We start from the raw sequence: 17,228 nt of genomic DNA, 5'->3' as shown, positions 1-17,228 counted from the left end.
AATCCATATTTCACTCTGAAGCACCGCTACTTATCTTTGTCTCTCCCTTTCAAAATATCTTGCACAAGGCAAGCCAAAACTCCATCCCACCAAAACAGGCTGACATTTCAGACTGTCTTTTCAAACAGCTCTTAAACTAAAAGGGCATTATCATAGTTTTCACAATTTCACTGTCTTATTCCAACCTCACAGTGTTTAAATATATATAAAACACAGGAAAATCATGTTTTTGACAGCACTGGGCCTTTAAGTCAGTTTGGGTGTTTGGAAGTCTTTACACCATGTGGGCAAGCCTACTGAGGCGAAAAAAAAAAAGATGGGTGTGCAATGAACAAATTCATTGTACTTTCAGTATGGTGTAGTGCTTTAGTTTTTAAGAAATGGACAGCTCATATTTAGATATTTGAATCAGAATGGAGCAAATAATAGCAAGATAATTTTTTGATTAAAATACATTTTAATACACAGGAAAAATATTACTTTCACTTAAAATAACTCGGTTACAACAACAACCAAGTGGCATGATACTGGACAAATACAGCTTTGAGTGGATATACCACTATTCTAGAAAAATTCATGCTACAAATTACAGACCATGCTTATGAGACTAAAATGACTTATGTATTTTGCCATAGAGATGAGAGCTCTGCTGTTACAGTCTGGAACTTTTAAGCGTTATATACATGAGATATTGTATATCTATTAACATAAAGTTATGTGTTCTTATATATTTTTTGTTTGATACATTTTATACTACTTAATTAAATAAAAATGCTGGCATTTGTCCTTGCAAGCCAAGAGACAATTTTACAAATGGATTCCAAGTAAAGCTTTTCTTATAACACCAATAGTTCAAATCCATGTCTTATTTGCTATAGAGTTGTATATCCTGTTGCAGTCGGTGTCCTCCACGGCGTTTGCGACTGAAATTGCGACACCACAGGGACATGATCAGGGATAGGACCACAAAGGCCAGTGCCACAGAAATGCCCACCCACATCACCACCGACAGCTGGCCGCTTTCCTGCAAACAAGGAATAACAAGCATTAGACACACCATCTAGACAGTATGAACAAAACAACATCAGCAATCAACAAGCATCAAACTCTCCTAAATAATGTGACAAATGCATCAAATACTTAAATAATATGACATATGCATCAAACGCTTACATTCAGCAGTTTAAAAATGAACATTTCTAGAGGAACCAAAGAAGTCTCTGACACAGATATCTGGGAATATATTTTCTCCCCCTTCAGATGTGCTACACTAGCTAGGTTTCCATCCAATTGGCGACAGATTTACATGGGAATATTAAACAATCTGCATTAAAACAATATGTGCATTTTCACACCAGAGAGGTGTTTCCATCAAACTGACTTGTTGCAGATAAAATGCTGTGCGTGATGACATAGTGCACATAAAAATACCCTTTGCGGTTAAATTCCCATGTTTCCCAATTGAAAAATACAAGTTAAATGGGTTTCAATGGCATTTTCAACTCTACTGATGGTTTTCTCACAAACATATGTTGCAATATATATGTGCCCACTCCGGTATTGGCACCTGTGCTCTAGTCCACAGCGATGTTTACGGATAAGTATATGTGCGCTGTTGGCTAGAGTGCACGTATTGCCTACATGATGAGATTATTATGGACAAAAGAGCGAGATTGTTTATATTTGTCAAACTATAGCCTAGCATCGATGATCATGTCACCAGAATAAGACCCTTGATATTTATTGCACATTCACCACCCTGTAAAGTTCATCATACATTTATTTAATCTGTTGCCTAATAAACTGCATGCTTTCCAGACGAGTCGTAGTGGGAGGACGGAAAACTGGTTAGTGTTCTCATCACCTTTTTCTGATGGATTCCCTTCAGCAGAGCAAATGTGCTGAGATGGTTGCAGGAGCACACAGTGTGGGTGGAGTTTGACATCACTGAAGTGCAACCCTGCCCAGACCACTCCCCCGGTCCATTCTCATCCGACCAATAAACACAGGTGGGGTCAACATCACTGGACTAGGATACAGTGTATATATGAGTTGGGGTTCATTCAATTTTCACTCAGTCTATTCAGGAAAAAATTTGACTTCATGCAAAATATATAAATGAAAAACATGTTTTACTGACAGCCAGAGACTATTCTGAAGAGACACAAGTGTTACCTGCAGGTGATTGAAGGTGAGATTAACCGGTTGGGGCAGGTTTGTTGTGTTGGAGTTGCTAACGGACACCGTCACAGCACTGGACATGAGCTGCTGGCTCTGATGAGAAAAACTGTCCTTCAGAGTATCCAGATTCTTATAGCTGAGCAGAACGACAAAGGCAAACCTTGCACACAAAAAAACAACACAAGAAAACATAAGGCCTGATACAAAAACATGTGCAACAATATCCCAAGCGAATCCATCAATGTGTGCCTGTAATAATATTTTGAGGAGATGATTGGTACTGTAGGACCGCGGCTACCTGGGTAATTCTGGTAATCTCCAACCGCCGTCTCCCAGGTGGTGTCAAGTTGAGTGTTCTCATTGGTCAGGCTGACTGGTCCTTCAGGTGGATTCTTGTCTCTCCTCACCATAATCTCAGCCTCTGTTTATCAAGATAGACAAAATCAACACAGACAAGAAATCACCATTACTGAAAGAACACAATATTGCATTTATTTGATTTTTACGTTGTCACAATCTAATGTGCTTGTTAGTGCTCCGTTTACAGTCAGTATGGTGTTCAGATTGTGGTCAACCTATGGTACCTGCGTGGTGGTTGGTAAATTGTAAATATGTGGTCAGCGTGTGCTCAGTGTGTGTGTGTTACCTGTGTGGTTGGTCTCTTTCCTGGTCACGTTCTCTGTCAGCTGTGGAGCGATCAGTCTGATAGAGATTTCAACTGTCCTCAGTAAGCTAGTCACTTCACTGCTACTACGGTGACTGTTGGACTGGAGGCCCAATTGAAGAACATCAGTGGCATTAACCAGTAACTAGAGAAGAGAGACATAAGGGTCGTATATATGTGTGTGTGTGTGTTTGAATGTGTGTGTTTCTGTGTGGTGACTTACTGTCAAAAGCACATTTCCTGTAGGTCCAGACAATGTAGATTTACTCAACATCAAACAGTTGTTTCTCAACAGAGACAAGAAACGGTCAAAGCCTGGAAGAGTCTGGGAGGGAGATAAATAAAGAGAAAGAGAAAGGGGAGCGAGAGAGGAAGAGGAGAGAGAGAAAGAGAGAGAAAGAGAGAGAGAGAGAGAGAGAGGTGGGAGAGAGAGAGAGAGAGAGAGAGAGACAGAGAGGAAGAGGAGAGAGAGAGAACATAAATACATACACTACCAGATCAACTGAGGTATGCTTCTCTAAATTCCAAGCTTACTCATTATTTAACATGAAGAACTTAACTGTCCAGGCGTACCCTGTGTTTCATCCTGGTCACAATTTAGCTCTGAAGAAAAAACATGAAGGAAAATTATCCCAATACCCCACAAAACCAGGTCTACATACCTGCTCTACCACATGCATGACAAAGGAGTGCATCATGGACGACAGGTGGAATGGTGCTTGTCTCTCACCTACACACTTAGTTTGGTTGTTGCCGAAGTTAGTAAATCCAGCAAAACACTGGCACCAGTAGCTGCCATTCAGGTTTTGGCAGATCCCCCTCTTTCCACATACTCTGTCTATCTTACACTCTTTAATGTCTGAAAGGGAAAGAGAGAGGATGAAAGTGTGGAATGACAAGGAAAGGACGTCACACACACAAACACACACATGAACGCAAGACGCACGCACGCGCACACAAACTTTTTGCCAGTGATATTCTTGGGCTCTAATCTAAACCCAGGAAGACACAGTAGTAACTGCCTGTGGTGTTGACGCAAGATCAATTGTCCCCACAGATGGGGAGAATGTCTATACACTCATTGATATCTAAATAATATTGATGCGTCCAAGTGTACGAGAGTTTAAAATGTTTGCACCTGCATCACCGAAATGGTACCTTTTCGGTGGCGCAACTGGCTAGTGTGTTGTCAAGGGACAGTAATGTGTGTTTGCTAAGCAGAGGATAACTAGTTTGAGCCATGGTACGGTCAGGGACAGTAAAGACTGTTACACAAGGAGTAAATAAAAGTTTCAACAGAATGTTATGGGTCAGTCAAAATAACACAGCAGTGGATGGGAGAGTCAGAAGACTCAAGAAAAATCGTGTTTCTCTCACCTACTGTCAGCTTCCTGCCTCCTGTTTGTCTCCGGGCCTCTAGAGGTCATCTGTGTTCCCCTCTGCCTTAGTTCTTCCTCGTGTGTGTCAGCTTCCTGCCTCCTGTTTGTCTCCGGGCCTCTAGAGGTCATCTGTGTTCCCCTCTGCCTTAGTTCTTCCTCATGTGTCCTAATTAGCTTGATCCAGGTCACCTGTGCCTTGTTTCCCCTTGTGTATTTTAGCTGTGTGTTTTCCCCTTGTTTCTCACTTGGTTATTGCGTCCTGACTATGTGTCTCCTGCTTTGTCCCACCGTGTCTGTCCTAGTAAGTTGTTCAAAGTTATCTTTAGTTTGTTTTTCTCCCCTCGTGGAGTTGTTTTGTTTTGCCTCCTGTTTTGGAACATTAAATCTACTTGCCTGGAGTATTGCCTTGGGTGTTTCATTTGGGTCCTACAACACCTCCTCTGTGGCTAAGGGGTAGTACCCCCAGCTCTCCACATCTGAGACCGGAGTTTCTAGCCCGGCTTGTGACAGAATAACCAAGTCAATCATGGACCCAGAAACACTCAGTTCCCCGGACCTGTTGGCGGTGATCACTCGACATGAGGCTTCTTTCCAGCGCCATGAAGCCGTTCTCAGCCGACAAGAGGAGCTGATGGCTAGTCATTCTCAACTCCTGGCCGAAATGATGAGTTCCCTCCGCCAGCTATTTGAACGCCTCCCTGGTCCTCTCCCTTCCCCCAGGTCACCCCCCAGTGACGACAGGTCGTCTCGGTTGGCGGAGCCCCGACTACCACCTCCCAAGCCCTTTTCTGGGGATCCAAGCTCTTGCCAGGGTTTCCTCACCCAATGCTCCCTCACCTTCGAGCTCCAACCCTCAAGTTTTCCCACAGACCGTTCCAAGATTGCCTACATCATTACCCTTCTTTCAGACAAGGCGCTCGCCTGGGCTTCTGCGGTGTGGCAGTCCCAGGAGGCCTGTTGTGACTCCCACGCTGCATTTGTAGAAGAGTTCAAGCGGGTGTTCGATCATCCTGTCAGTGGGCGGGAGGCTTCCAAGCGCCTACTGTCTCTCCGTCAGGGGCCCCGAAGCACGGCAGATTTTGCCATTGATTTCCGGACCATAGCAGCAAGGAGCGGATGGAATGATGAAGCGCTGAGGGTCTGCTTTCAGGGAGGGTTATCTGAGCCCCTTCAAGATGAGTTAGCCACCCGAGAACCAGCTGGTGATCTCGAGTCCCTCATAGCCTTGGCCATCCGCCTGGACAATCGTCTAAGAGAGCGGAGAACGGCTCGCCGTCAGGTGTCTCATTCCCAAGTTCCTCTGAGCAGCTCTGTTTCTCCTGTTTGGACTCCGTCATTCAGAGCTTCCCCGGCTCCTGAACTGCTCCAGGATTCCCCGGAGAGCATGCAGTTAGGCCGTTCCAGGCTTTCTCCCAACGAAAGGGAACGTCGCATGAGGGAACGTCGGTGCCTCTACTGCGGGGTTGCCGGCCACTTCCGCTCCACTTGCCCCGAGCTTTCGGGAAACGCCTGTCCCCGCCCAGCTACAGGAGGGCTGTGATGGGGAGAGTTAGAGCGCCTCCTACTAACGCTGTCCTGGCTATTCCAGCCACTCTGTCCTGGGGGCCACCAGCATCGGGTCCAGGCTATGATCGATTCCGGTGCCGCAGGTGATTTCCTGGATGTAACCTTGGCTAAGGAACTTAAGATCCCTACCCAACTACTTCCTCAACCCCAGGCAGTTACAGCCTTAGATGGCAGACCTCTGGAACCAGGAAAGGTTACCGAGGCGACTCAGTCCCTGCGACTTACCATCTCTCAACACCAGCAGGAGGAGACCTTCTATCTCATTGACTCTCCCGAGTATCCTATTATCCTGGGTCACCCTTGGCTATGCAGACATAATCCCCAGATCGACTGGCCTACGGGCACCATTCTAAGCTGGGGTCCCGCCTGCCAACTCACCTGCATGCTTCAGAGTCCCTCAGCCCCTAGTACCCAGTTTCAAGAGTCTGTTGACGTCTCCCGAGTCCCCAGTGTTTACCATCGGTTCAAGGCAGTGTTCAGCAAGGCCCGGGCTACTTCCTTACCGCCTCATCGCACGTATGACTGTGCCATTGATCTACTCCCTGGGTGCTGCCCTCCCAGAGGTCGGATCTTTTCCTTGTCCTCCCCGAGCACGCAGCTATGGACACCTACATTAAGGAGTCCTTGGCAGCCGGCCTCATCTATGCCTCTACTTCCCGGCTGGGGCGGGCTCTTTTGTTGAAAAGAAAGACGGGGGTCTTAGGCCTTGTATTGATTACCGGGGGACTCAACAAGATCACGGTTCGGAATCGATACCCCCTTCCTCTCATGGCCACTGCTTTTGAGCTGCTTCAAGGGGCTTCCATTTTTACTAAGCTGGATCTCCGCAATGCTTACCATCTCGTGCGGATCCGGCAAGGAGACGAATGGAAGACGGCGTTTCAACACGCCCACGGGGCACTATGAATATCGGGTGATGCCGTTCGGGCTCACCAATGCCCCCGCAGTATTCCAAGCCCTGATTAATGATGTTCTCCGGGATATGCTTAATCTGTTCGTCTTCGTGTACCTGGACGATATCCTCATCTTCTCGAGGTCACTGAAGGAGCATGAGGGGCATGTTAGCAGGGTTCTCCAGAGGCTCCTTGACAATCACCTCTACGTTAAGCCTGAGAAGTGTGAATTTCATGTTTCTCAGACTCAGTTTCTCGGGTTTATTGTCACTCCCGGGCACCTAGAGATGGATCCCAAGAAGGTCAAGGCGGTCCACGATTGGCCCACACCTGCCACGGTCAAGGAGGTTCAACGGTTCATTGGCTTTTCTAACTTCTATCGGAAGTTCATTAAGAATTTCAGCTCGGTGGTAGCCCCCTTGACGACGCTTACCAAGGGAGGAGGGACCAAGATTCACTGGGGTCCGGAAGCAGCAGGGGCCTTCGAGGATCTCAAGCGCCGCTTCACGTCTGCTCCGATTCTGGTGACCCCTGACCCAGAGAGACCTTTCGTGGTGGAGGTGGACGCCTCAGAGGTGGGGGTGGGAGCCGTCCTGTCACAGAGGGGTGCGGATGGGAGATTACACCCTTGTGCCTTCATGTCTCGCCGCCTGTCTGAGGCCGAGCGCAACTACCACGTGGGGGATCTAGAGTTGCTTGCGGTAAAACTGGCATTGGAAGAGTGGCGCCATTGGCTTGAGGGGGCTCAGCACCCTTTCCAGGTTCTCACAGACCACAAGAACCTGGAATATCTCCAACAGGCTAAGCGGATGAACCCTCGGCAAGCACGATGGTCCCTTTTCTTTAATCGATTCCAGTTCCTCCTGACTTACCGACCTGGCACCAAGAACGTCAAGCCGGATGCTCTGTCTCGAGTCTATTCTCCCGAGTTACAAGAGAAGCCCTTGGCATCGATTATTCCGAGGTCTAGGATCGTCGCACCTCTTCAGTGGGAACTAGAAAGAGGGGTACGAGAAGCTCTTGTCCAGGAGCCCGATCCAGGCGGTGGTCCTGCCGGTCGCCTGTACGTTCCTCTCTCTGTTCGGGGCCGCGTCTTGCAGTGGGGGTCATGAGTCGCCCTTGACATGCCATCCAGGCAGTGCTCGCACACTGGAGTTCCTCCGACGGCGGTTTTGGTGGCCGTCCATCAAGAAGGACGTGCAGGTCTATGTTGAGGCCTGCCCTGTGTGCAACCAGGGAAAGTCGACACGCCAGCGACCCCAGGGACTGCTCCATCCCTTACCTGTTCCTCGAAGGCCATGGTCACACCTTTCTCTGGACTTTGTTACGGGACTTCCTCTATCCCAGGGCAACACCGTCATCCTAGTGGTGGTAGACCGGTTCTCTAAGGCTGCCCGGTTTATTCCCCTGCCCAAGCTGCCCTCGGCTAAGGAGACTGCTGAGCTCCTCATGAACCATGTCTTCCGGATATTTGGTATTCCCCTGGACGTGGTCTCTGACCGAGGTCCCCAATTCTCGTCCCGGTTTTGGGGGCCTTCTGCAGGCTTGTTGGGGCCACAGCCAGCCTATCGTCGGGGGTTCCATCCAGAGTCTAATGGCCAAACGGAACGGATTAATCAGGATCTGGAGACCACCCTGCGGTGTATGGCGGCCAGTAATCCCACGTCTTGGGCCACCTATATCATTTGGGCTGAATATGCCCACAACACCCTCCAGTCCTCAGCCACCGGATTGTCCCCCTTCGAATGCCAGTTCGGTTACAACCCTCCATTGTTTCCAGAGGAGGAGGCGCAAGTTGGTGTTCCCTCGGCCCAGCGCTTTGTCCAACGCTGTAGGCGGACCTGGAAGAAGGCCAGGCGTGCCCTCCTTCGGACCTCCCAGAGATACCAAAGTCAGGCTAATCGCCACCGCCGGACGGCCCCTAGTTTCCGAGCTGGTCAGAGAGTTTGGTTGGCCACTAAGAACCTGCCCCTCCGGGTCGAATCCAGGAAGCTTTCCCAGAGATACATCGGGCCTTTCCGCATTGCTAGAAAGGTTAACCCTGTGTCGTATCGTTTGGTTCTCCCTCGCTCCCTTAGAGTTAACCCCACTTTCCATGTTTCACTCCTTAAACCTGTCTTGTCTTCTCCCTTTGCCCCCCCCACGCAGACCCCCGCCACCTCCCAGGATCATTGACGGCCAGCCAGCCTACACAGTCCGCCGGATACTGGACTCCCGGAGGGTCCAGAACTCTCTGCAGTATCTGGTGGACTGGGAGGGCTACGGGCCGGAGGAGCGCTCCTGGGTTCCAGCCAGGGACATCCTGGACCCAGGTTTGATCCGAGATTTTCGCACCCTGGGGCCAGGGTGTTCTGGAAGGAACGTCAGGAGTCGTTCCTAGAGGAGGGGGTCCTGTCAGCTTCCTGCCTCCTGTTTGTCTCCGGGCCTCTAGAGGTCATCTGTGTTCCCCTCTGCCTTAGTTCTTCCTCGTGTGTGTCAGCTTCCTGCCTCCTGTTTGTCTCCGGGCCTCTAGAGGTCATCTGTGTTCCCCCTCTGCCTTAGTTCTTCCTAATGTGTCCTAATTAGCTTGATCCAGGTCACCTGTGCCTTGTTTCCCCTTGTGTATTTTAGCTGTGTGTTTTCCCCTTGTTTCTCACTTGGTTATTGCGTCCTGACTATGTGTCTCCTGCTTTGTCCCACCGTGTCTGTCATAGTAAGTTGTTCAAAGTTATCTTTAGTTTGTTTTTCTCCCCTCGTGGAGTTGTTTTGTTTTGCCTCCTGTTTTGGAACATTAAATCTACTTGCCTGGAGTATTGCCTTGGGTGTTTCATTTGGGTCCTACAACACCTCCTCTGTGGCTAAGGGGTAGTACCCCCAGCTCTCCACATCTGAGACCGGAGTTTCTAGCCCGGCTTGTGACACCTACACACTGAGTTTGTCCGTCGCCAGCGTTTCTAAATCCATTGGGACACTGGCACAGGTAGCTACCCACCTGATTAAGACAGGTTCCCCATTCCCCACAAATATGTTGGTACTCAACACACTCTTCTATGTCTGAAAGATAAAGAGAGTGTTGAGATTGATGAGGATGAAGTGGAGATGGAGAGATGATGGTGAAAGTGTCTGATTATAAGGATGATACTAAAGACAGAATTCTTACCCAAGCATTGTCGAGTGGCACCAGCGACGTCCATAAACCCAGTAAGACACTCACAGTAGTAGCTACCAACAGTATTGAAACAAGCTGAATTGTCCCCACAGATGAGTGAGTTGTTACCACAGATGAGTGAGTTGCAGCAGAAACAGAGGAAGAAAATGTAGAGAGGAGGGAGTGAAAAGATGCCAGGTCCGCAGGGAGTCTAGTTTTCCTCCATTTCCGCTCGGCTGCACACTTATACATGTACTAATGAGGGGAATATGAACCAGGTGTGTGTAATTGACAAGACAAGACAAATGGAATGATGAGATATGGAGCGGCAGTGGCTAGAAGGCCGGTGACGACAAGCCTAAGCCTGCCCAAACAAGGAGGGGAGGCAGCTTCGGAGGAAGTCATGACGGTACCCCCGGGAGATGACAAGTGCCTGGATTAGGACCTGTGCCGCCTCCTGTGTAAGGTAGGGTCGTACTCTGCGAATGTTGTAGAGCATGAACCTACAGGATCGGGTCACCGCTTTGATGTTAGCGGAGAACGACAGGGTGTTGTCCAGGGTCACGCCAAGGTTCTTTGCACTCTGGAAGGAGGACACATTATGTTCTGAAAAAATATATCACTACTAAACAGTACATAGTGTTGAATGTTCCTAAACAAGGTCTGTTTAATGCTGGAGATTATCAGAGGTCAACATTCCTGATCAAAGTACATTAGTAAAGCAAAATACTACACATGAAAATATAATCATATTCTCCATCATTACCAATACAATTCACACATCTAGTAACTCTTGCTCCTTGGTCCTTGAGTAACGCTAAATGTGGACATAAAACAAAGGTTGAACTGCACACATACATACATATATTATATAGGTTTTAAGTAGACTCAATGATGATGTGTTGGTCAAATAAAAAGCAGAAAATTGACTGACCCACAATCAGGAGAAATAGAATCTCTACCAGGCGGTGTCACACGTCAGTTTGGCTTTAGTTCAAAACAATAATTTGGTAACCTCATGCATGTTCCCACACTCACAGGGAAGTAACAATAGTTCACCATGACTAGCAATGTATTTTTATTTTAAGTCAAAAACAAAGAGGAACTGTCTGGGTATCACAAGAAGATAAATTCAATAGCAATTCGCATCAGGTTGATTTGTCTAGTTTCGCGTAGACCGCTTCCACTTTCCTAAATGATGGTCTATCTAGAGGAGGTACACAATTCCAGTTAATCTTCCCTCGTTTGGCCAGGGATTGCACCCACTTATTTGCACCCACTTACTTACTAGATTTCACCCAGGTACAATAATTCAGTTTCTGATTAAAAGGGAAGCATGAAAACCAGCAGACACTGATCAGGGATGAGTTGCATCCCTGAATTAGACTCTAGTCTAGAGGGTTTATCTCCAAGATAGACCCTCCAAGATTGACATTCCCTATATACATTAGAGTGTCTAGTTTGAGAAACAGGCGCCTCACATGTCCTCAACTGGCAGCTTCATTAAATAGTACCCGCAAAACACCAGTCTCAATGTCAACAGTGAAGAGGTGACTCCGGGATGCTGACCTTCTAGGCAGAGTTGCAAAGAAAAAGCCATATCGCAGGATGAGTTGCATCCCTTAATTAGACTCTAGTATAGAGGGTCTATCTCCCTCCAAGATTGACATTCCCTACATTGATCTAAAACACCAACATGCACAGTATAGACACTATCGATTGCTTATCAACAGGGCCACTTAAACCAGCTGACTTATGAAAAAGCTGACTCCATCCCACCAAAACAGGCTGACATTTCAGACTGTCTTTTCAAACAGCTCTTAAACTAAAAGGGCATTATTATAGTTTTCACAATTTCACAGTCTTATTCCAACCTCACAGTGTTTAAATATATATAAAACACAGGAAAATTATGTTTTTGACAGCACTGGGCCTTTAAGTCAGTTTGGGTGTTTGGAAGTCTTTACACCATGTGGGCAAGCCTACTGAGGCAAAAAAAAAGAAAAAATGGGTGTGCAATGAACAAATTCATTGTACTTTCAGTATGGTGTAGTGCTTTAGTTTTTAAGAAATGTACAGCTCATATTTAGAAATTTGAATCAGAATGGAGCAAATAATAGCGAGATAATTTTTTGATTAAAATACATTTTAATACACAGGAAAAATATTACTTTCACTTAAAATAACTTGGTTACAACAACAACCAAGTGGCATGATACTGGACAAATACAGCTTTGAGTGGATATACCACTATTCTAGAAAAATGTATGCTACAAATTACAGACCATGCTTATGAGACTAAAATGACTTATGTATTTTGCCATAGAGATGAGAGCTCTGCTGTTACAGTCTGGAACTTTTAAGCGTTATATACATGAGATATTGTATATCTATTAACATAAAGTTATGTGTTCTTATATTTTTTTTTTTGATACATTTTATACTACTTAATTGAATAAAAATGCTGGCATTTGTCCTTGCAAGCCAAGAGACAATGTTACAAATGGATTCCAAGTAAAGCTTTTCTTATAACACCAATAGTTCAAATCCATGTCTTATTTGCTATAGAGTTGTATATCCTGTTGCAGTCGGTGTCCTCCACGGCGTTTGCGACTGAAATTGCGACACCACAGGGACATGATCAGGGATAGGACCACAAAGGCCAGTGCCACAGAAATGCACACCCACATCACCACCGACAGCTGGCCGCTTTCCTGCAAACAAGGAATAACAAGCATTAGACACACCATCTAGACAGTATGAACAAAACAACATCAGCAATCAACAAGCATCAAACTCTCCTAAATAATGTGACAAATGCATCAAATACTTAAATAATATGACATATGCATCAAACGCTTACATTCAGCAGTTAAAAAAATGAACATTTCTAGAGGAACCAAAGAAGTCTCTGACACAGATATCTGGGAATATATTTTCTCCCCCTTCAGATGTGCTACACTAGCTAGGTTTCCATCCAATTGGCGACAGATTTACATGGGAATATTAAACAATCTGCATTAAAACAATATGCGCATTTTCACACCAGAGAGGTGTTTCCATCAAACTGACTTGTTGCAGATAAAATGCTGTGCGTGATGACATAGTGCACATAAAAATACCCTTTGCGGTTAAATTCCCATGTTTCCCAATTGAAAAATACAAGTTAAATGGGTTTCCATGGCATTTTCAACTCTACTGATGGTTTTCTCACAAACATATGTTGCAATATATATGTGCCCACTCCGGTATTGGCACCTGCGCTCTAGTCCACAGCGCTGTTTACGGATAAGTATATGTGCGCTGTTGGCTAGGGTGCACGTATTGCCTACATGATGAGATTATTATGGACAAAAGAGCGAGATTGTTTATATTTGTCAAACTATAGCCTAGCATCGATGATCATGTCACCAGAATAAGACCCTTGATATTTATTGCACATTCACCACCCTGTAAAGTTCATCATACATTTATTTAATCTGTTGCCTAATAAACTGCATGCTTTCCAGACGAGTCGTAGTGGGAGGACGGAAAACTGGTTAGTGTTCTCATCACCTTTTTCTGATGGATTCCCTTCAGCAGAGCAAATGTGCTGAGATGGTTGCAGGAGCACACAGTGTGGGTGGAGTTTGACATCACTGAAGTGCAACCCCGCCCAGACCACTCCCCCGGTCCATTCTCATCCGACCAATAAACACAGGTGGGGTCAACATCACTGGACTAGGATACAGTGTATATATGAGTTGGGGTTCATTCCATTTTCACTCAGTCAATTCAGGAAAAAATGTGACTTCATGCAAAATATATAAATGAAAAACATGTTTTACTGACAGCCAGACACTATTAAGAAGAGACACAAGTGTTACCTGCTGGTGATTGAAGGTGAGATTAACCGGTTGGGGCAGGTTTGTTGTGTTGGAGTTGCTAACGGACACCGTCACAGCACTGGACATGAGCTGCTGGCTCTGATGAGAAAAACTGTCCTTCAGAGTATCCAGATTCTTATAGCTGAGCAGAACGACAAAGGCAAACCCTGCACACCAAAAACAACAAAAGAAAACATAAGGCCTGATACAAAAACATGTGCAACAATATCCCAAGCGAATCCATCAATGTGTGCCTGTAATAATATTTTGAGGAGATGATTGGTACTGTAGGACCGCGGCTACCTGGGTAATTCTGGTAATCTCCAACCGCCGTCTCCCAGGTGGTGTCAAGTTGAGTGTTCTCATTGGTCAGGCTGACTGGTCCTTCAGGTGGAGTCTCTCCTCACCATAATCTCAACCTCTGTTTATCAAGATAGACAAAATCAACACAGACCAGAAATCACCATTACTGAAATAACACAATATTGCATTTATTTGATTTGAATATTGTAACAATCTAATGTGCTTGTTAGTGCTCCTTTTACAGTCAGTATGGTGTTCAGATTGTGGTCAGTAAATGGTAAATATGTGGTCAGCGTGTGCTCAGTGTGTGTGTGTTACTTGTGTGGTTGGTCTCTATCCTGGTCACGTTCTCTGTCAGCAGTGGAGCGATCAGTCTGATAGACATTTCAATTGTCCTCAGTAACTTAGTCACTTCACCATTGGACTGGACGCCCAGGTGAAGAACATCAGTGGTATTAACAAGTAACTAGAGAAGAGAGACATAAGGGTTTTATACGTGTGTGGTTGCATGTGTGTGTGTGTGTGTTTCTGTGTGGTGACTTACTGTCAAAAGCACATTTGCAGTCAGCAGCTGTCTTGAAGTTCCAGGCAATGTAGAGTTGCTCAACACCAAACAGTTGTTTCTCAACAGAGACACGAAACTGTAAAAGCCTGGTAGAGTCTAGGAGGGAGGGAGGGGGGGGCATGTGCAGCCGTGGGAAAAATGCACTAAACATTTCAAGATCAAGGAAAAATACCCTTTTCTCAATTCTTAGTGTAATAATTTTAAAGTAAAGCTTTACCTGACCAGGCTGTGTTTCATACTGGTCACAATTAAGCTCTAAAGTAAAAACATGGAGACATATTATCTCAATACCCTTCTACAGTACACTATGTCCAGACCCGTGCATGACAAAGGAGTGCATCATGGACGACAGGTGGAATGGTGCTTGTCTCTCACCTACACACTTAGTTTGGTTGTTGCCGAAGTTAGTAAATCCAGCAGGACACAGGCACCAGTAGCTGCCATTCAGGTTGTGGCAGATGCCCCCCTTTCCACATACTCCTTCTGTGTTACACACGTTAATGTCTTACAGAGAAAGAGAGAGATGAGTAAGTCGCCTGAGGAAGAAATATGGATATTAGGGTGATGACAAGGAAACACTGCACACACACTGCACACACACACACACACATTAAACAATACTTACCCAAACACTGTCCAGTTGCAATATTTGTGGGCTGTAATGTGAACCCAGGAAGACACTCACAATAGTAACTGCCAATGGTATTGAGGCAAATTGAATGGTCCTCACAGATTTGGGGATTGGCCATACACTCATTGATATCTAGATGACATAACATGGAGACCAGGGGGTAAATAAAACTTAACACAGAATGTAATGGTGGTTCAGTACAGTCAGCCAGTACATGGAAGACAGACAAGTTAAGGTAGCCATCTTAGAATATTTAGACAAAACCCAATACAAGAAGACCCAATAATAATTGTTTCTCTCACCTACACAGTGAGGTCGTCTGTAGTTGTAGTTACTGAATCCTGTGGGACACTTGCACTGGTAGCTACCCACCTGATTGAGACAGATGTCCCATTCCCCACAAATATGTTGGTTCTCAGCACACTCATCTATGTCTGAAAGAGAAATAGAGTGTTGAGATTGATGAGGATGAAGTGGAGATGGAGAGATGAGGGTGAAAGTGTCTGATTATAAGGATGATACTAAAGACAGAATTCTTACCCAAGCATTGTCGAGTGGCACCAGCGAAGTCCTTAAATCCAGTAAGACACTCACAGTAGTAGCTACCAACAGTATTGAAACAAGCTGAATTGTCCCCACAGATGAGTGAGTTGTTACTACACTCATCGATATCTATATTACACAACATATACAAAATAACGTTATGACATGTGTAATGTAGTTACATGGCCATTTAAAAGCACTGGTTTTGTCTCGTCTCAAACTCAAGGTAGCCATAAGACTATTGGTTTAAAGCCCTATACATCAGAGGAAAATAATGTTATTTCTCACCTACACACACAAGGTTCATACAGACAGCATCCTTACACTAACCTACGTATATATCTACATGAGAAAGGCCAGATAGGTATTTAAAGTTATGACAGAGATCATATTTAAGTCAAAATAGATACATATTTTCTGAATAAAGACACCCCTTGAAGTGAATGGTGTTGAATGTTCTTGAGCAAGGTCTGGTTAATGCTGGAGAATGAACAAATTAGCTATTTATAAATTGCTGATTTAGGTGAATATTACTGATCAACCTAACAATACAATAATTTAAAAAATTTAAGTCTAAAATACATTACACATGAATATATCATATCACCATCAGTCTTCATCATCATTAACATCACAAATAGCATAATACAAAATCCCCCTTAGCTTCATCTCCACCTTTCTGTGGAGCTCCATGACCATGGTCCTTGAGAAGCGCTAAATGAAGACATAAACAAAGGTTGAACTGCACACATACATATATTATATAGCTTTTAAATAGACTAAATTATGATATTTTAGTCAAATAAAAAGCTGAACATTTACTGACCCAGAATCAGGAGAAATAGAATTGCTCCCATGCTCTATAACAGGCAGTGAGTTAATGTCACATGTCAGCTTGGCTTGAATTCTAAATAATAATTTGGTAACCTCACGCATGTGGTAAGCACAGGGAAGTAACAATAGTTCATCATAACTAGCAACTTCTTTCTCAATAAAGAGCAACCGCCCCTATAAACCAAATTCTCATTCAGAAAACAGCCTATGTGTCATTAATATGAGTCTGAAACATTTATTCTATACTGTCAAAATTTGCTACAAAGTGTAAATAGGATAATTTGTCAGAAAGTCAGTCTTTAACTGAGTTCTGTGAGATTGTGGTCGTGACTACTGCATCACAACTGTGAGAGTGTGATTTGAAGGAGTCGGGCGCAGGAGGGTAAATCACAGAAGACAGATTTCCATAGTACATACATTTACATTTACGTCATTTAGCAGATGCTCTTATCCAGAGCGACTTACAAATTGGTGCATTCACATTATAGCCAGTGGGATAACCACTTTACAATATGTTATTTTTTGGGGGGGTGGGGTAAGGGGGGGTAGAAGGATTACTTTATCCTAACCCAGGTATTCCTTAAAGAGGTGGGGTTTCAAGTGTCTCCGGAAGGTGGTGAGTGACTCCGCTGTCCTGGCGTCGTGAGGGAGCTTGTTCCACCATTGGGGTGCCAGA

At 45.1% G+C, this 17,228-nt stretch overlaps 1 protein-coding gene and 1 long non-coding RNA gene across 2 annotated transcripts; both read right to left on the bottom strand.

The window, feature by feature from the left end:
* Window positions 1–443: 443 nt before the first annotated feature.
* Window positions 444–16,643, bottom strand: LOC121542005 (adhesion G protein-coupled receptor E5). The gene is made up of 13 exons (XM_041851430.2): window positions 16,545–16,643; window positions 16,394–16,432; window positions 15,716–15,847; window positions 15,478–15,609; window positions 15,170–15,307; window positions 14,920–15,048; window positions 14,762–14,799; window positions 14,524–14,640; window positions 14,298–14,445; window positions 2,480–2,602; window positions 2,176–2,342; window positions 1,865–2,029; window positions 444–1,024 (listed from the first exon to the last, which is right to left on the bottom strand). Exons 1-13 carry the CDS (start codon window positions 16,573–16,575, stop codon window positions 866–868), a joined length of 1,518 nt encoding a protein of 505 aa, XP_041707364.1. The 5' UTR covers window positions 16,576–16,643; the 3' UTR covers window positions 444–865.
* Window positions 3,372–9,995, bottom strand: LOC121542035. The gene is made up of 4 exons (XR_005995813.1): window positions 9,823–9,995; window positions 9,585–9,716; window positions 3,576–3,704; window positions 3,372–3,448 (listed from the first exon to the last, which is right to left on the bottom strand). It is a non-coding gene; the product is annotated as an uncharacterized LOC121542035 (long non-coding RNA).
* Window positions 16,644–17,228: the final 585 nt, after the last annotated feature.

The sequence above is a fragment of the Coregonus clupeaformis genome, chromosome 3 (assembly GCF_020615455.1).
Source record: "Coregonus clupeaformis isolate EN_2021a chromosome 3, ASM2061545v1, whole genome shotgun sequence".
NCBI lineage: Eukaryota > Metazoa > Chordata > Actinopteri > Salmoniformes > Salmonidae > Coregonus > Coregonus clupeaformis.
This window is presented reverse-complemented; position numbering and strand designations above follow the sequence as displayed.